Source organism: Oncorhynchus clarkii, chromosome 18 (genome assembly GCF_045791955.1).
Source record: "Oncorhynchus clarkii lewisi isolate Uvic-CL-2024 chromosome 18, UVic_Ocla_1.0, whole genome shotgun sequence".
Lineage (NCBI taxonomy): Eukaryota > Metazoa > Chordata > Actinopteri > Salmoniformes > Salmonidae > Oncorhynchus > Oncorhynchus clarkii.
The window spans coordinates 27,375,511-27,395,817 of NC_092164.1; the positions used below are offsets into that span (position 1 = coordinate 27,375,511).

The following is a 20,307-nucleotide window of genomic DNA, read 5'->3' on the forward strand; positions in this document are numbered from 1 at the left end:
GAAAATGGTGGCAAAATAAATTCAACCACATCTTTTTTTTGTTTTTAACACAAAACCAGATAGCAACCTCTGTCCAGCATATTGCATGTAGAAACACACAATTACATGACCTACATCATGGTCAAGCAAGGTAACTTTTCCAACATTTTTGGATCACTAAACAACTATTGATTTAGAACCACAGAGTTACCACAAGTTGCAAAGAAAACAGGAGCTGCCTCCACTATTCCACCACCATTTCAACATCATCAAATCACCTCTGCTTAGTCGAATACTGTGACGACTTAAAGATACCAAAAACGATTTAGTCCAATCAATGTAAGCCACATATGTGGCTGTCCATGGTTCTGATTTCTTTCTGTGCGTTCGTGCAAGTAGATTTTTTTGGGGCTCACCCTACTAGAGAAATACCATCCTCTCTTTCATGTTGACGAAATGGCCTATCACTCTGTCATACAGTACATGCTTTTATTTTGTATTCTTGTCTACCTGGCTAAAATGCTTGCTCGATAGCCTAACTTCCATTCATGGGCAACATTAACTAGTTTAACATTAGCCTTCTACATCTAGCTACATATTGAACTTCCATCCTCTCAGGCCAGGGGCACAAAAATGTATGAATGAATGGTTGGATCATAATCGCCATTATACTCATTGGCCAGGACGAATAATTATGTAAAACCACAAGTCCAAATCCCTATCTCCATCCATGGCTAATTAAGGAAAGGGACAATTTTAGCTAGCTAGCTGGCCACAGGAGTACAACCACGACATGCAACAATTAAATGTTTTATGTCATTTAAGTATGCTCTCAATAGGATTTGATAGGAGTGATAACAAAATCCAAACTGGCTTCCCTTTTCCACTTTTTTTTGTTGGTGTGCCACACAGTCAATCTCGTTCAGTTTAGCTCAACGCTGATTGGCACATTTTGTATGCTTTTTTTTGTCAAGGGAGGCCAGATGCTTTCTGGCTTCCCTTGCCTTCAATCCTACGGGCGACAACAATGTCATACTCGTTTGGACCAGACAGCATCATGTAGCTGGCCTACACACAGAGACACAGAGGGATGCTGTTTCGCTCGTTCGGGTGTTTTCTCCTGTGAGACATTCAGCCTCTTGCGAATTGAAGGACAATTATGAATCACAGAGAGACGATAGATTCAAACTAATTGTATGCATTTTATTCGTTAAAAAAATGGGCATCCTGGATTCCCTTGGCATCCATGAATACACGCCAATGCCCGAAGGGACTGCGGAAATACTTTGAAGGACGTTATAATGAAATAATTTGCCAGGGCCAATTTCAACTAATTATAAGGGTACCATTGTGCGCCGTTTCTTCCCTCTATCTGAAAGCATTGTCCGAGTTCGACAATTGTCCGACAATCACACCTGGCAACAGGTGTCGCTTCCTATACCCTTCGTGGTGGTCCTCTTTTATAGTAATTCATCAAAATGTATCAAAGTAAATAGCATGGCGTTATGCCTGTGGGCACTGGGTAGATAGGATTGAAGTGCTGAGACTGACACATACTCACAGAAAAAAACTGTCATCAGTGCAGTTGGCCATTGGTACGATGGACAAGTGTAGTGCGAGTCTTGGACACAGCGTTTCGCTCTCTGCATTCCTTCTCAAGGAGCTCCCCACCAACTTGTTTCCTCGCACCACCACCAAACCTCCCTCCCTACCACAACAGTAAGATAGCAGAGAGCCCGTCTACAGTGACAGAGGGCAGCAGTATGCCCTGCTGCTAGTGTAATAGTTTACAGAAAGTCCGAAATTGTGACTTCCGAACCGCCCGCGCGCTGCCTAACTGCTCAGGAAATACTACGGAGTTTTGGAACATAATCTCCCCAAAGGAGTGACGAGATTTTGGAGTTGTGGACAAGTGCGGGAACAGGTTGACGCTCAAGAGCAGCTCATCTTTCGAGAAAGGACAGACTTTTGAACAGCAGGAGTTCAGGATGGAGAAAGCGCCACTGTTTTTGCCCCTTGTCATTCTACTGATGCAATGTAAGTAAACTTGCATTTAGACTACTCCTCCGTATGATAACGAGTAATTCGTGTGTGTTTGTTTGCGTGCTTGCGCGCGCGTGTAATGCATATTACATGTAGAGTTGAGCTGTATTGGTATTCTTGATAATTAAATTACCATCATCCCTATCGCTTTTGTATGTGTAATGCCATGTCCGCTGTTTATGTTTAGAAAAATAAGCCATTATAGATATATATAAGTCATTTTAGATATAAAATATTGATAAAGCACCTAATAAAAAAAAAACATGATTATTGTTATTTTACTATGAACTGCAAGATCACTATATCATGTTGATGCTTCTGGTCACACACACACAACAAAGGGGCCAGCACTTTATTCGGTTGCAATTGACTTAATTTATTGCTTAATCATCTTCGTTTCTGGAGAAACATATGACCTGTACTAAAGTTTTCCAACGTTGCCGGTCTTTCGTATACAGTAGATGCATCATGTCCTAGACCAAGAGCACACTCCATACGCCTTCCTCACTGTGCGTGCGTGTTATTGCGATGATATTGGACTACATGTAACTACAGAAAACAGATATGGACCACTAATGTGGCCTTAAGTTATTGTTGTAAACAGGCCAGTCTAATTGGGATGTGGGCAACCCAAGGGTGGGTACCACCAACTTTGATAACAGCAGGTCATCATGTGGTTCCATCCCAAATAGCACCCTATTCCTTTTATAGTGCACTACTTTTTATCAGGGCACATAGTGCTCGGGTCAAAAGTAGTGCACTACAAAGGGTGCCATTTGGGACGATTCCATGATGTCAGTGAGATGCCAGGGGAGGGGCTGCATTCAGGTCTGCCCAACTGTTGATGACTGCTGATTTATTGTTTGGAACTGTTTGGAATAGTTTGCTTCAGACTTGATTGGGCTGTGTTCTGTCCTGTAGATTAGGTAAGGCTTGTTTTAAGTCTTGAACATTGTGGTGCCATTTCGGATGCAGACATTTTGCAAGCACCGCCACCACCAACCCTGACTGGCACAGCTGTTCCTGTCAGAGCAGTGCAGGGTTACAAAGATACAGAGGGGCTTTGTTCTCCTAGGAAAACACACACACACACTCCCACCCTCTCTGTTTGTCTCTCTAGATCCCTCTCTGTCTGGAAATGGATGTCCTCTTAGATGTCTATCATATGAAATGCTTGCAGGAGAACCGTGTTCGAACCCAGTTGTGCTTGTGTGTCCCCGGTTTGGGGTCTCATTATGTCAGGGTTGTTATCACGTCTGTGTTATCTCAAGGAGACCCCCCTCAAGGTGGCTGGTGTTCGCCACAGCCGACACTATGACAACAGTTTCTTTAACCCAGCAATGCTAATGATGGATCCTGATAATATAGAATAAAACGCTCGCTATCTCTCTCAATCTGTTTCTTCCTATCTCCCTCCACATCTCATCCTCTCTGTCTGTCTTTCTCCCTTATCCTCTGTCTCTCTCTCCCTTTCTCTCTTTGTCCATCCAGCCAGGGAGAGACAATGCTCCTCCTCAGAGAGACAGAGGGAGGGATGAGAGGCACACAGCTGCAGTGATAACAATGTTACACATACTCACATGTAACACAGACAGCAAGCAGGGAGGGACAAAATGCACAAGGCTGCACTTTTACCGTCTACTGTACTCAAACATCCTGAAGGACAATGTGAATAGGCAACATGAGCCTGCAGTTTGAATTCATACAATGCACATCAAATGTAATAGAGCAAGCACTATGCCACTGATAATGTGTAGGCCTATGTAGACCTAATTGCCTAAATACTCATAACTAAGATTCAGAACGAGAATTCAAAATCAATTGGGGGGGGGGACACATTCCGTTTTTCCGTTTATTTCCTGTGAATCGACTAGATTGAAATTAAATTGAGTATGCTTCATTGTTCATTGTTTTTCAGCGAGGAAATTGTTTCCGTTTTGTTTCCCAAAATTTGCTCTTCTTTCATGGCCATTCACCCTAAGAGGACCTGTAAATCCATTATTACTTCCTGTGCCTCTCCAATGACTTTGTCTCACTTTGGCCTCCATTCTTCCACGTAGACCTGGTTTGCGTCTCTATTCCCTAGTGTACTACTTTTGACCACTATGTAGGGAATGGGATGCCATTTGGGATGTGGGGGAATGGGATGCTCTTCAGTGGGGAAAGCAGGAGACCAGGATAATTGGTTAGGACCCCCCCACCCCCACCCCCACCCTCTGGTCCACTAATAGAACCAAAGGAAGTAGTGCAACAAACAGAGGCTAACTAAACAGGAAGCTAGCAGTGAATGGCTCATTTGGTTGTTGACCTCAGTTAAGTACAGGGTAGACCAGTGGGTTCCCGACCAGGGGTACTTGGTCTTGATAAGACTCATGAGTGTAGGCTTACTGGTAAAATGCACACGAGGGGGTACTTCAGGGGTACTCCAGGCAGAGCCAAATTCAGTTAGTGGTACAGTGACCGAAAAAGGTTGGGAACCACTGGTGTAGACTGGGTGCTTTAGGTCTTTCGATGTGACGTTTACCAGCATTGGGCCATGACAAATAGCCTTGTGCTTTGCGGAACAGAAATTGTCAGTATTTAATTAATTGTGCGGAATATAGTATTAGTAGGTTATGCAGTGATACAGATGTCATTACAGTTATCTAGTTGAGCATGTGTGTGAATAAGTGTGTTATCTGAATACATCTCAGTATTTACTGAAACAATGGAAGGAAAAATGTATGTTGGCCTATACAAACACAACACAAAATAAATGTGTTTGTCTGGGTGTGTTAAATATGTATCTGTGCAAAGCTAGCCGATTTGAACTTAACGATTTATGATGGAATTGAGCAGCGACTAGTGTGGACGGTCTGGAGCTCTGACGTCACATAAAATTAAGTTTTTATCAGTACCCAAAGGATAGCACGCCGTTACACCGGACATTGTCTCATGTGTGCAACATGGAGTGGCAATTGAATGCAAGCTTCACACGTTTTTTGTTTTATTGTTAAAACATTTCTAGCTGGTCTATCTATGGGTAACAGTTGACATGTTATGCTTGACCCACTCAGTTTTCCACCACAAAACACCAGAAAATGACCAAAAAGAGTAAAACCAGCTCACCTGCTTTTACACTAATGTTCAATGTTTATTTTGAAAAAAGTTTAGTTCACGTAACACGGTTGACCTTAAAATGAGGGACAGACATAAATTAATCAATAATGAAAGAAATAATCTTCAGAAATGACTTTGTCAAAGCAACAAAATAACTAGGGATTTACAATGATGGTGAAATGTTGGGGTTACGTGGGTTAAACACTTTCTAGAATCATAGAGGGTGCGTAGAGGGACATGTCAAAATGCTGAATTTTGGCACTTTAGCAAGGCTTTATTCATATAAAAAACAGTGGTGTAAAGTACTTAGTAAAGTACAGCTACCCCCCTAAACTACTTAAGGAGTACTTTTTACTTATTTATATTTTTGACAAATTTTACTTCACTACATTCCTAAAGAAAATAATGTACTTTTTACTCCATACATTTTCCCCGACATCCAAAAGTACTAGTTACATTTTGAATGCTTAGCAGGACAGGAAAATGGTCCAATTCACACACCTATCAAGAGAACATCATTGGCCATCTTCACTGCCTCTGATCTGATGGAATCACTAAATATAAATGCTTCGTTTGTAAATTATGTTCGGGGTAAGCCCCTGTCTATCCATAAATACATTTAAAAAACAATAAATTGGTGCTCTCTGTTTTGCTTCATATAAGGAATTTGAAATGATGTATACTTTTACATTGATACTTATGTACATTTGAAGTTGGAAGTTTACATACACTTATGTTGGAGTCATTAAAACTCGTTTTTCAACCACTCCACAAATTTCTTGTTGACAAACTATAGTTTTGACAAGTCGGTTAGGACATATACTGTGTGCATGACACAAGTCATTTTTCCAACAATTGTTTACAGACAGTTTATTTCACTTATAATTCACTGTATCACAATTCCAGTGGGTCAGAAGTTTACATACACTAAGTTGACTGTGCCTTTAAACAGCTTGGAAAATTCCAGAAAATGATGTCATGGCTTTAGAAGCTTCTGATAGGCTAATTGACATAATTTGAGTCAATTGGAGGTGTACCTGTGGATGTATTTCAAGGCCTACCTTCAAACTCAGTGCCTCTTTGCTTGACATCATGGGAAAATCAAAAGAAATCAGCCAAGACCTCAGAAAAAAGAATTGTAGACCTCCACATGTCTGGTTCATCCTTGGGAGCAATTTCCAAACGCTTGAAGGCACCACCATCTGTAAAACAATAGTACGCATTGGACCATGCAACCGTCATACCGCTCAGGAAAGAGACACGTTCTGTCTCCTAGAGATAAACATACTTTAGTGAGAAAAGTGCAAATCAATCCCAGAACAACAGCAAAGGACCTTGTGAAGATGCTGGAGGAAACAGGTACCAAAGTATCTATATCCACAGTATAACGAGTCTTATATTGACATAACCTGAAAGGCCGCTCAGCAAGGAAGAAGCCACTGCTTCAAAACCGCCATAAAAAAGCCAGACTACGGTTGGCAACTGCACATGGGGACAAAGGTTGTAGTTTTTGGAGAAAAGTCCTCTGATCTGAGGACTGTTTGGCCATAATAACCATCGTTATGTTTGGAGGAAAAAGGTGGAGCCGAAGAACACCATCCCAACCGTGAAGCACGGGGGTGGCAGCATCATGTTGTGGGGTGCTTTGCTGCAGGAGGGTCTGGTGCACAAAATAGATGGCATCATGAGGATGGAAAATTATGTGGATATATTGAAGCAATATCTCAAGACATCAGTTAGGAAGTTAAAGCTTGGTCAGTTAAAGCTTGGTCACATTGTCATTGGAGTGTGGAAGACCAAATTGAGAATGACCCCAAGCATACTTTCAAAGTTGTGACAAAATGGCTTAAGGACAACAAAGTCAAGGTATTGGAGTGACCATCACAAAGCCCTGACCTCAACCATGTAGAACATTGGTGGGCAGAACTGAAAAAGGCTACAAGGAGGCCTACAAACCTGATTCAGTTACACCAGCTCTGTCAGGAGGAATGGGCAAAAATGTACCCAATTTATTGTGGGTAGCTTGTGAAAGGCTACCTGAAATGTTTGACCCAAGTTAAACAATTTAAAGGCAATGCTACCAAATACTAATTGAGTGTATGTAGACTTCTGATCCACTGGGAATGTGATGAAAGAAATAAAAGCTGAAATGAATCATTCTCTCTACTATTATTCTGACATTTCACATTCTTAAAATAAAGTGGTGATCCTAACTGACCTAAGACAGGGAATCTTTACTAGGATTAAATGTCAGGAATTGTGAAAAAAGGTGTATGTAAACTTCTGACTTCAACTGTATATTTCAAACCAAATACTTTTTAGACTTTTACTCAAATAGTATTTTACTGTAGGACTTTTACTTGAGTCTTTTTCTATTAAGGTATCTTTACTTTTACTCAAGAATGACAATTGGGTACTTTTTCCACCACTGAAAAACCAGATTTTTCTCCATGTGGTACAGTATATATTAAAAGGCTCTTTGTTTAATATAACAGGCTTTTAAAATGCAATGTTGGTGCACAATTTCTACTTAAAATGTCAAAAGGGACGCGAAAGGCAGTCTTTTCATGGAACAACCCAAATATTCAGTGTGCGTGTGTGTGGTACATAAAATTATTGTACCGATCTGTGGTTCAGTTCAACACGTACTCCTCCCTCAATGGATGGGCGTTACCCGGACGACCTGAGGACAGCAACAGGATGACAAAACAATAATCTTGACCCCTGCAGCAATCAAACGACAGGAAGGACTGCTCCTATTTCCTGTTCCTGTCAAGATGCACATGTTCAACTGGAGACACACACATACAGGCACAGATGCACACAAACAGACACAGCCAGCAAGCCAACCAAACAATCAGCCATGAGTCATCATGCTCCACCACCAATCTGGTCCAGAGGAAAAACTGGTTCATAACAGATATAATTGGTTCATACAACATTTACAACTGGTTCATCGTAACTGAATATAACTGGTTTATAACAGATTATAAACTTGTTCATAAATCAGCTATAAAGCAATTATAATCAGTTATCACTGCGTTAACTTGTTCATAACTTGTCCTCCATCTTACAACCCTTTCCCCACAACCCCATATGTGGCACCTCTCTCTCTCTCTATCCCTCAGGCCTTCCCATTGTCCCTGTTACCGTGTCAACAACCACACCCAAGGTGGAGGTCCGTGAGAACTCTGATGCGGTTCTGAGCTGTGGTTTTCGGACCGAGAAGGAACCGAATCCTCGAATCGAGTGGAAGAAGAAAGGAACAGATGTATCATTTGTTTACTATGAGGGACAATTCAGAGGTGATTGGCTGTCCTGGCACATTCTCTTCCATCGTTCTCTTTCTGTCTGTTTTAACCCCTGTCCAGAGCCCATCTTCAGACTCCGATTTCATTTACTTCCTCACGAGGGAAATTCATTTTAAGAGCTTTGTCAACATAAAGCAGGATGTGATGAACATTACAAAGAAATTTGTATCAGAAGTTACCAGATGGTTGATGTTAGTTTAAGTAGAACATTTGTCCTTAAGAAACCACATCTCCACATCCCCCCTTCTCTGTGTTGACCGGTTTCCACTCTGCCAGGAGCCTTTGCGGGGCGTGCAAGGATCAAGGGGGCAACGGTGACCCTACAGAGGGTGACCCAGAAAGACGCGGGTGAATACCGCTGTGAGATCACTGCCCCTCATGACACCATCACCCTTGGGGAGACTAACATTACCCTCACAGTCCTGGGTGGGTACCATACCGTCTGTCTGACTGAGTGTGTCTGTGTGTTGTCTCAGACATGCCGTTTGTGCACCCCCTTAACCCTGCTGACATTGTGGCTGTACCCTCCCCACAGTTCCCCCCCACACGCCATCCTGTGAGATCCCCAGCTCGGCCCTGACGGGCGCTATGGTGCAGCTGCGCTGTTTGGACCAGCAGAGCATCCCCCCAGCCACCTACTCCTGGTACAAAGACGACAAGCTGCTGACCCCCTCCCGCATGGCCAACGCCACCTACCACCTCAACCCATTCACCGGCATACTGGTGAGATACTTTTTAAGAACAGTGTAGTGTATATACAGTCGTACCATTGATGCTTTGGCATGATTTACTCAATGTACAGTGCATTCAAATAATTCAGACCCCTTCCCTTTTCCACATTTAGTTACGGTACAGCTTTATTCTAAAATGGATTAAATTAATAAAAAATCCTCATCAATCTACACACATTATCCCATAATTACAAAGTGAAAACAGGTTGTTCCGAAATGTTTGCAAATGTATTATAAATTAAAAAACAGAAATACCTTATTTATATAAGTATTCAGACCCTTTTCTATGAGACTCGAAATTGAGCTCCGGTTCATCCTGTTTCCATTGATCATCCTTGAGATGTTTCTACAACTTGAATGGAGTCCACATGTGGTAAATTCAATTGATTGGAAATTATTAGACAGGCACACACCTAAAGCTGGCCGCCTGGCCAAACTGAGCAATCGGGGGAGAAGGGCCTTGGTCAGGGAGGTGACCAAGAACCCGATGGTCACTCTGACAGAGCTCCAGAGTTCCTCTGTGGAGATGGGAGAACCTTTCAGAAAGACAATCATCTCTGCAGTACTCCACCAATCAAGCCTTTATGGTAGAGTGGCCAGACAGAAAACAATCCTCAGTAAAAGGCACCACAGCCCACTTGGAGTTTGCCAAAAGGCACCTAAAGACTCTGACCATGAGAAACAAGATTCTCTGGTCTGATGAAACCAAGATTGAACTCTTTGGCCTGAATGCCAAGAAACACATCTCAAGGAAACCTGGCACCATTGCTACGGTGAGGCATGGGGTGGCAGCATCATGCTGTGGGGATGTTTTTCAGCAGCAGGGACTGGGAGACTAGTCAGGATCGAGGGAAATATGAACAGAGCAAAGTACAGAGAGATCCTTGATGAAAACCTGCTCCAGAGTGCTCAGGACCTCAGACTGGGGCGAAGGTTCACCTTCCAACAGAACAATGACCCTAAGCACACAGCCAAGACAACAGAGGAGTGGTATGGTATTTGTCACATGCACCAAATACCACAGGTGTAGACCTTACATTGAAATGCCTACTTACAAGCCCTTAACCAACAATGCAGTTTTAAGAAAAAATAAGTGTTAAGTAAAAAATAAAAGTAATTAAAGAGCAGCAGTAAAATAACAATAGCGAGGCTATATACAGGCGGTACCGGTACAGAGTCAATGTTAGTCAAGGTAATTGAAGTAATATGTACATGTAGGTAGAGTTAAAGTGACTATGCATAGACAATAAACAGAGAGTAGCATAAAGGGTGGTGGGGGGGGGGGGGGGGGGCAATGCAAATAGTCTGGGTAGCGATTTGATTAGCTGTTCAGGAGTCTTATGGCTTGGGGGTAGAAGCTGTTAAGAAGCCTTTTGGACCTAGACCTGGCGCTCCGGTTCCCTCTTGCCATGTGGCAGCAGAGACAACAGTCTCTGACTAGGGTGGCTAGAGTCTTTGACAATTTCTAGGTCCTTCCTCTGACACCGCCTGGTATAGAAGTCCTGGATGGCAGGAAGCTTGGCCCCAGTGATGTACTACCCTCTGTAGTGCCTTGTGGTCGGAGGCCGAGCAGTTGCCATACCAGGCAGTGACGGAACCATGGTGCAGGATCTGAGGACCCATGCCAAATCTTTTCAGTCTCCTGAGGGGGAATAGGCTTTGTTGTGCCCTCTGACTTGCCTAGTTAAATAAAGGTTAAATAAAAAATATGACTGTCTTGGTGTGTTTGGACCATGATAGTTTGTTGATGTGGACACCAAGGAACTTGAAGCTCTCAACCTCCTCCACTATAGCCCCATTGATGACAATGGGGGCATGCTCAGTCCTCCTTTTCCTGTAATCCACAATCATCAACCTGACAGAGCTTGAGAGGATCTGCAGAGAAGAATGGGAGAAACTGCCCAAATACAGCTGTGCCAAGTGTGTAGTGTCATACCCAAGAAGACTCTAGGCTGTAATCACTGCCAAAGGTGCTTCAACTAAGTACAGAGTAAAGGGTCTGAATACTTTAAATGTGATATTTCCGTTTTTTTTTAAATAACATTGCAAACAAAACATTTCTAAAAAACAGTTTTTGCTTTGTCATTATGGGGTATTGTGTGTAGATTTATGAAAAACAAAAACAATTTAATCCATTTTAGAATAAGGCTGTAACGTAACAAAATGTGGAAAAAGACAAGGCGTCTGAATACTTTCCGAATGCACTGTATGTGCCAGTAAAGCAATTTGAATTTGACAGAACGAGTGCCCAGCCACACACCCACTGACTGTGTGTTACAGAGGAGCCACACTAGGGCGTCAAGAAAATAGTATTTTTTTTTTTACCTGCTATACTGGAAGTGTAACTTTTGGCCAACGAGAGCAACGTGCAAGCTTCTTTATCCTATTGTGAGCTGCGGGAAAAAATCTTGAAAATAGAACCAAAGTAGAACTTCACATACTTCCCTTCACCCACTTACGCCCAAGTTTCATTGAGATTAATAGGAGCACCTCACGTTCCGTATACTGTAAGTTATGTATCCAATGTAGCATGCCTCCAAAACAGACTCCAATACATGGAAGTATAACCAACCACTAGCACAGTATATGATAATATAAACCTCAGTAGGACACTGAAATGTTGGCTACAGTTCAGACCAACAGTGGCTACCTCAAATCAAATCAAATTGTATTTGTCACATACACATGGTTAGCAAATGTTATTGCGAGTGTAGCGAAATGCTTGGGCTTCTAGTTCCGACAGTGCAGCAATATCTAACAAGTAATCTAACAATTCCACAACAACTACCTAATACACACAAATCTAAGTAAAGGGATGGAATAAGATTTTTTTTACTTATACAGTTGAAGTCGGAAGTTTACATACACAGGTTGCAGTCATTAAAACTTGTTTTTCAACCACTCCACAATTTCTTGTTAACAAACTATAGTTTTGGCAAGTCGGTTAGGACATCTACTTTCTGTATGACACACAAGTCATTTTTACAGGCAGATTATTTAACTTACAATTCACTGTATCATAATTCCAGTGGGTCAGAAGTTTACATACACTAAGTTGACTGTGCCTTTAAACAGCTTGGGAAATTCCAGAAAATTATGTCATGGTTTAGAAGCTTCTGATAGGCTAATTGACATGGATGGATGTATTTCAAGGCCTACTTTAAACTCAGTGCCTCTTTGCTTGACATCATCGGAAAATCTAAAGAAATCAGCCAAGACCACAGAAAAATAATTTTAGCCCTTCACAAGTCTGGTTCATCCTTGGGAGCAATTTCCAAACGCCTGAAGGTACCACGTATATCTGTACAGACAATAGTCCACAAGTATAAACACCATGGGACCAAGCAGCCGTTACATACCGCTCAGGAAGGAGATGCGTTCTGTCTCCTAGAGATTAACGTATTTATGTGTGAAAGGTGAAAATCAATCCCAGAGCAACAGCAAAGGACCTTGTAAAGATGTTGGAGGAAACAGGTACAAAAGTATCTATATCCACAGTAAAACTAGTCCTATATTGATATAAACTGAAAGGCGGCTCAGCAAGGAAGAAGCCACTGCTCCAAATCCGCCATAAAAAAGCCAGACTACGGTTTGCAGCTGCACATGGGGACAAAGATCGTACTTTTTGGAGAAATGTCCTCTGGTCTGATGAAACAAAAATAGAACTGTTTGGCCATAATGACCATCGTTATGTTTGGAGGAAAAAGGGGAGGCTTGCAAGCCGAAGAACACCATCCCAACCATGAAGTACAGGGGTGGCAGCATCATGTTGTGGGGGTGCTTTGCTGCAAGAGGGACTGGTGCACTTCACAAAATAGATGGCATCATGAGGGAGGAAAATTACGTGGATATATTGAAGCAACATCTCAAGACATCAGTCAGGAAGTTAAAGCTTGGTCACAAATGGGTCCTCCAAATAGACAATGACCCCAAGCATACTTTCAAAGTTGTGACAAAATGGCTTAAGGACAACAAAGTCAAGGTATTGGAGTGGCCATCACAAAGCCCTGACCTCAATCCTATAGAAAATGTGTGGGCAGAACTCAAAAAGTGTGTGCGAGCAAGGAGGCCCACAAACATGACTCAGTTACACTAGCTTTGTCAGGATGAAGTGGGCCAAAATTCACCCAACTTATTGTGGGAATCTTGTGGAAGGCTACCCGAAACGAAATAAGAAATAAAAGCTGAAATTAATCATTTTCTCTACTATTATTCTGACATTTCACATTCTTACAATAAAGTGGTGATCCTAACAGAATTTTGACTTGGATTAAATGTCAGGAAGTTTAAATGTATTTGGCTAAGGTGTATGTAAACTTCCGACTTTAACTGTAAATATATGGATGAGAAATGACCGAGCGACATAGGCAAGATGTAATAGATGGTATAAAATACAGTATAAACATATGGGATGAGTATTGCAAGATATGTACGTAAATATTATTGAAGTGGCATTATTAAAGTGACTAGTGATCAATTTATTAAAGGTGCCAATGATTTCACGTCTGTATGTGGGCATCAGTCTCTCTGTGTTAGTGATGACTGTTTAACAGTCTGATGGCCTTGAGATAGAAGCTATTTTTTGGTCTCAGATGCACCTGTACTGACCTCGCCTTCTGGATGGTAGCAGGGTGAACAGGCAGTGGCTTGGGTGGTTGTTGTCCTTGATGATCTTTTTTGGCCTTCCTATGACATCGGATGCTGTTGGTGTTGTGGAGAGCGGGTAGTTTGCCCCGGATGATGCGTTGTGCAGACCGCACCACCCTCTGGAGAGCCCTGCGGTTGTGGGCGGCGCAGTTGCCGTACCAGGCGGTGATACAGCCCGACAGGATGCTCTTAATTCTGCATCTGTAAAAGTTTTAGGTGAGAAGACAAATTTCTTCAGCCTCCTGAGGTTGAAGAGACGCTGTTGCGCCTTCTTCACCACACTGTCTGTGTAGGTGGACCATTTCAGTTTGTCCGTGATGTGTACGCCAAGGAACTTTCCACGTTCTCCACTGCTGTCCCGTCGATGTGGATAGAGGTGTGCTCCCTCCGCTGTTTCCTGAAGTCCACAATCATCTCCTTTGTTTTGTTGATGCTGAGTGAAAGGTTGTTTTCCTGACACCACACTCCGAGTGCCCTCACCTCCTCCCTATAGGCTGTCTCATCGTTGTTGGTGATCAAGCCTACTACTGTTGTGTCATCTGCAAACTTGATGTTGGAGGTGTGCATGGCCACACAGTCATGGGTGAACAGGGAGTACAGGAGGGAGCTGAGCACACACCCTTGTGGGGCCCCAGTGTTGAGGATCAGCGAAGTGGAGATGTTGTTTCCTACCTTCACCACTTAGGGGCGGCCCGTCTGGAAGTCCAGGACCCAATTACACAGGGCGGGGTTGAGACCAAGGGGCTCAAGCTTAATGATGAGCTTGGAGGGTACTATGGTGTTGAATGCTGAGCTATAGTCAATGAACAGCATTCTTACATAGGTATTCCTCTTGTCCAGTTGGGATAGGGCAGTGTGATGGCGATAGTATCATCTGTGGACCTATTGGGGCGGTGTGCAAATTGAAGTGGGTCAAGGGTGACAGGTAAGGTGGAGGTGATATGATCCTTGACTAGTCTCTCATAGCACTTCATGATATCAGATGTGAGTGCTACGGGGTGATAGTCATTTAGTTCAGTTACCTTTGCCTTCTTGGGACACAGGAACAATGGTGGACATCTTGAAGCATGTGGGGACAGCAGACTGGGATAGGGAGAAATTGAATATGTCCGTAAACACACCAGCCAGCTGGTCTGCGCATGCTCTGTGGACGCGGCTAGGGATGCCGTCTGGGCCGGCAGCCTTGCGATGCTTAAATGTCTTACTCACATTGGCCATGGAGAAGAAGAGCCCACAGTCCTTGGTAGCGGGCCGTGTCGTTGGCACTTTATTGTCCTCAAAGCGGGCAAAGAAGGTGTTTAGTTTGTCTGGAAGCAAGACGTCCGTGTCCTTGACATGGCTGGTTATATTTTTGTAGTCCTTGATTGTCTGTAGACCCTGCCATATAAGTCTTGTATCTGAGCTGTTGAATTGGAACTCCACTTTGTCTCTATACTGACATTTCGCTTGTTTGATTGCCTTGCGGAGGAAATAACTACACTATTTGTATTCGGCCATATTCCCAGTCACCTTTCCATGTTTAAATGCGGTGGTTCGTGCTTTCAGTTTTGCCCGAATGCTGCCATCTACGGTTTCTGGTTCGAGTAGATTTTAATAGTCACAGTGGGTACACCATCTCCTATGCACTACCTTATAAATTCACTCACCGAATGAGCATAGAAGTTGATATTATTCTCTGAGGCTAATTGGAACATGTCCCAGTCCGCATGTTCAAAACAATCTTGAAGCGTGGATTCCGATTGGTCAGACCAGCGTTGAATAGTCCTTGTCACGGGTATATCCTGTTTGATTTTCTGCCTATGGGAAGGGAGGAGCAAAATGGAGTCATGGTCAGATTTGCTGAAAGAATGGCCGGGGAAGGCCTTGTATGCATCGCGGAAGTTAGAATAGCAGTCATCCAGTGTATTGCCAGCGCGAGTGCTGCAATCAATATGTTGATATAGGTCACTTCCCTTTGGTCAGACATCAACCCATATAGACCCTTAGTTTGGAAGCACATTAGTAAATGTTAGACCAATTGCCAAAAATACTGTACAGGTTCTGTGCATCATATCATCTTCCTTCCTCTTTTTATTTCTGCTGAGCTCTCCATCTGTCTCTTTCCCTCTCCTCAGGAGTTTAAGACGGTGGCGAGAGGCGACACGGGACAGTACAGCTGTCTGGCATCAAACAAAGTGGGGCAGTCCAAGATGTGTGAGGCTAAACACATGAAGATAGGTGGGTGTGCATGTGCGTTTGTAATTATAAGAATGATTGTTGTTCATATGAGTGTAGTTTTGTCTTTCCACAAACTAGCGTGACTCTCGTGCTTCAAACCACATTGATATGGTCTATAACCAACACAGTTACAATACCAGGGCTAGTGTTATGTCTTGTAAAATCCCAAGAGTAAACAGTACTGTGAGGAGCATGTTTTTCGATACAGGCATTTTTCTATGGAATCTGGAGATCAAGCAAAGAAAAGGTAGAAATAGCTTGAAAAATAAGGAAAAGGTTTATTTGGACAAGGTTGTCTAAGTAAGAGAAACCAGTCCACTGCCCCTTGTGCCCCCTACTGCTGGTCAGATGTATTTATTTTAATGATAGGTATGATGTGCAATGAAAAGATTGTTTTAATGTGAAAATGAATATGGTTGATTTTTAAGGTTAGGGAAAGGTGCAGTGAATAGGGCCACTTTTTAGGATGTCAATATAAATCAATGTATTTATGGTTGTCTTGCCTTTCAATCATTAAATGTGTTATTGTTTTTACCATCGAGGACCACTTTTTAATACTTTCAAGTGATATCCTCTGGGTCCACATTGTGCATTTTATTGTATATGTATGTTACACAAAATAAATTCAATCAAATTGTGAAGTGTAGGCATACAACTGTACAACTGTACAATTGGTATTCTAACCTTCTTTGTTGCATCCAGGAAAACATTAAAACAAATGGAATCAACAAAAACAGTCATGAAAGAAAAAACCCTCACTTACGACAAGCAACAAAAACAAAAAAGACCTCTTGAATAACCCCCAGAAGGATAACCGGGACCTGGCTTTTGTGGAGTGATTGGTAACGATGCTTCAAGGGTGACTTGTCGATGTGTTCAGATGGTCCCTGGTTTGAGCCCAGGTTAGGGCGAGGAAAGGGACAGAAGCAACACTTTTACACAAATATCTGAAAAAGGTATTCTTACCAGTTGTTCAAAGGAGGCAAAGGCCCCCACTAGGTACAGATCCCTTATGGCATGGATCCTAACTTTTCCCCTTTTCCCAAAGGAAGGATTCCTCACTATTGGGAGCAGGAATGACATTGTTCTGAGGTCAAAGTGTACCTTAACCTGTTTCCAAATACAGATGTGCAATGGGTTTGTGTACATCAAGTGATTTCCCAAGGCATATAAGGGACATCATTACTGCACCAATGGAGTAGGGGCAGCAATCCTCATGCTCCACGTCAAGCCAAAAGGATGTGTCAACGAGCCAAAACATGACAGGGTTTTTAGCTTTAAATAGGGAAGAGTACAGTCTTGTAATTTCAATCCCTGGGTAGGTGAATTTTTCTGAGGAAATCTCAAATGGGAGATGTTTTAACCAAGAAGGGTCCTGCACTCAAACAGGCATTAATTCACTCTTATTCCAATTGATTCTGTAGCCAGAGAAGGAACAAAACAAATGAATCAGATCGCAGATACTGGCTTGAGGGTTGGTTACATATCATCTGCTTCTACAGAAATGTTATTTGAGGTGTCCTTAGTATGGAAATCAACTAGTATGACTCTCTCACTCTCCGCTCTTTCAGAGGATGTAAACATGGCAGGGGTCGTTGCTGCGGTCGTGGTCATCTGTCTGGTCATCGCCATTTGTGGCTTCGGAGGGTACTATGCACACCGTAATGGCTACTTCAGAAGTGAGTCTGTCTGTTCCTTTCTCTGTCTGTCCATGTACATACAATATGTGTCTGTCTGTCAGTTAGTAAATACAATTTACAAAGTTTTTGTGCTCACTTCCTATTACTTTGTCTCCACTCTCCTCTTCATTTATGTCCATCTCCAGGACACAAAGGAAGGTAAGAGCTTGTCTCCTTAATTCCAATAACAATTATTAAAATACAGTGTAGACACCCTGACACTGAATACATCTAGATTGCTGTGTAACTACCACTAACTAATAGAGGTGTGTACGTTTTAAAGTGCTGAGTAAGTTCAGTAGAGTGACAGGTGTGATTGAGCCCAGCGGTGCAAGCCTGTCTCTTCTCACAGAGAGAGACACTAACAGGTGTTCCATGACCCAGTTAGAAAAAAAAAATATATATTTATATTTTGACTGACTGACTCTAGATTAGGCCAGTTAGATGACTAAGAATACTATCATGATTATTTTTTATTAATTATAAATAATAATCATTAATCACTGTTTATCTAGGGAAGTCACATTGTGATTGACATCTCTTTTTCAAGTGAACCCTGGCTGCTAATAAACTCCCCTCCCGGCTGAATTGTGATTAGCTTACCCCCTCCGTTAGTAACCCTGAGCATGGCGTGTGAACCTCATCACTCCCTCACTCAACTTTGACCCCCCCAGGTCCTTTTGGATCCCTCAGTGTCATGGTGTGGCCCACATCAGCAGCCAGAACCTCCATAGAACAGAAGACAAGTGAGTCTGACCCACAGAGTAATAGATTTAAATGTAGACAATGAACAGGACTTTACATCGAAGTACATACTGTGCTTGTGTGTTCTTGTGTGTTCCCAGGAGTCCTTTACAGAAAAAGTTGCCCTTTACGCTCCATAGGACTGTGTTTGATGTAGTGGGGTTCTTTGATCGAGCCCAATGTTTTTTCTGAGACCACAGCTGCATCACATTTAGTAAACTCCCTCCCTCTCGCTCCCTCCACTGTGTCAAACAATCTAGTATCTTTATAAATGCCTCTGTCTTCCAGGACTAATGCCAACTACAGCCCACCGCCCCAAGATGTGAGTTTTTCTCCGATTTTCTGTTGGTTGTATTCATGGTATTATATTCACAGGAAATGTTGACTTGAGCATTACCGCTTACACAACATTTTCTAACCATATTAAAAGACAATATGATAATTTCTATTAGAATTATCTTGGCAGTAGTAGTAGTAAGTAAAATTCCCCCAATGGTTACTAATAATGAAGAGAGAAAGAGCTGAACTGCAGTAGTTCTGACCGAATGAAAATATGCTACTGTTTTTTTCTCTCTCAGCCTGCGGACTTCAAACACACCCAGTCTTTCATGCTGTGAGGCTCTCAACAACCCCCTAAAAGACACTACACAGACACTAGCACCATGACAACACTGGAGTAGTTTTATTCGACCCAAATGAATAGCTCTAAGAATAATACATTTTTGTATTATTAGCTCTCCTCACCCTTGTGGATGGATAGCAAGGAGGGGCAGACAACTCTGCGTAGAGGCCATTTATTCCTCCTGTTTTGCTGTACCTGGGCCCTCAATGCAAGCCTATTATATTAGTCACATGGTACTCCCCTCTAGTGGCCAAGTTGTTAAACTACAGACTATATCGCCCTCCTGTGGCAGACCCGTGGAATTGTGTTCACACACGCTCACTTCCCCCTCTACTGGCCAAAACATTAACTACCTAAATCTTATACCAAAGACTTGAAAATGGCAAGTATGTATTTATGCATTTATGTGAACACAAGAGAGCAATCACATTAGGGCTCCGTAATGGCACAAGGCACTGCAAGAGACGTTACTACATTCCCTGGTTCGAATCCAGGCTGTATCACATCCGGCCATGACTAGGAGCCCCATAGGGCGGCGCACAATTGGCGCCTCGCTATGGGACTGTTAAGAACATGGTCTAACCCGGCCAAACCCTAAAGACACAGGGCCAATTGTGCGCCACCCTATGGGACACAGCCTGGAATCGAACCTGTAGTGACGCGCCACTCTGGAGCCCAAAATTACATAGACTAACACAGGGGCTAATTAGAATACAGGTAATACAAATTTAAAAATCCACATCATAATCCGTCTGTTTTAAGACGGAGAAATTGTTTTTTGCAGTGTTTGTCAGACCAGGAGACATCCCGAAAAACAAATCTTATGGATTGCTTCCTCTCCATTTTGAATAGGCCATCCACTATATTGTTTTCAGAACAGTGCAGGAGACACTGTAGGATCGATTCAGTGCTATGATTGCAATTTAAAAGGCGATGTTCCTATTTTCACAGACTGCCTTCACGTTAAATGCTGCATATGATGGACCCCTGCTCACCTGAATATGCCCAGTGCATATCAAATGTAGTTGTCATATTATATCTAGAGGCTCGTTTTTAAAGTGTTTTTTTATATTGTTTAAGCTAAAGTATTATCGTGCTACTGCATTTTTTCCTAATAGAGAGTATGTTTCTTAGGCTATGGATGGATGGGTTGATGTAAGTGTATTCTTTGTAAAATGTTTACTCTGTATTAAAGATTTATCAAAAATTTGTTCAATAATTTCTCACCACGTAGT

The 20,307-nt window shown here is 42.4% G+C and overlaps 1 protein-coding gene across 2 annotated transcripts; it reads left to right on the top strand.

Annotated features, from left to right (window-relative positions):
- Positions 1–1,678: 1,678 nt before the first annotated feature.
- Positions 1,679–20,291, top strand: LOC139373286 (junctional adhesion molecule 2A-like). 2 transcript variants are annotated; one of them, XR_011627558.1, is made up of 10 exons: positions 1,679–2,016; positions 8,250–8,426; positions 8,709–8,858; positions 8,968–9,155; positions 15,925–16,027; positions 17,599–17,706; positions 17,853–17,865; positions 18,381–18,452; positions 18,552–18,772; positions 19,029–20,291. XR_011627558.1 is itself a non-coding variant. In XM_071113637.1 (10 exons), the coding sequence occupies exons 1-10, from the start codon at positions 1,968–1,970 to the stop codon at positions 19,065–19,067; spliced, it is 933 nt and encodes a 310-aa protein (XP_070969738.1). In that variant the 5' UTR covers positions 1,679–1,967; the 3' UTR covers positions 19,068–20,291. The 2 variants fall into 2 exon arrangements, 1 of the variants encoding a protein (XP_070969738.1); XM_071113637.1 differs by having other exon boundaries at positions 18,739–18,772.
- The last annotated feature ends 16 nt before the right edge of the window (positions 20,292–20,307 follow it).

Coding starts and splice junctions, on each gene's coding strand:
- LOC139373286 (XM_071113637.1), top strand. CDS start 1,968: ATGGAGAAAGCGCCACTGTTTTTGCCCCTTGTCATTCTACTGATGCAA. Junction 8,859..8,967: donor CATTACCCTCACAGTCCTGG/GTGGGTACCATA, acceptor CCCTCCCCACAG/TTCCCCCCCACACGCCATCC. Junction 16,028..17,598: donor GGCTAAACACATGAAGATAG/GTGGGTGTGCAT, acceptor CCGCTCTTTCAG/AGGATGTAAACATGGCAGGG.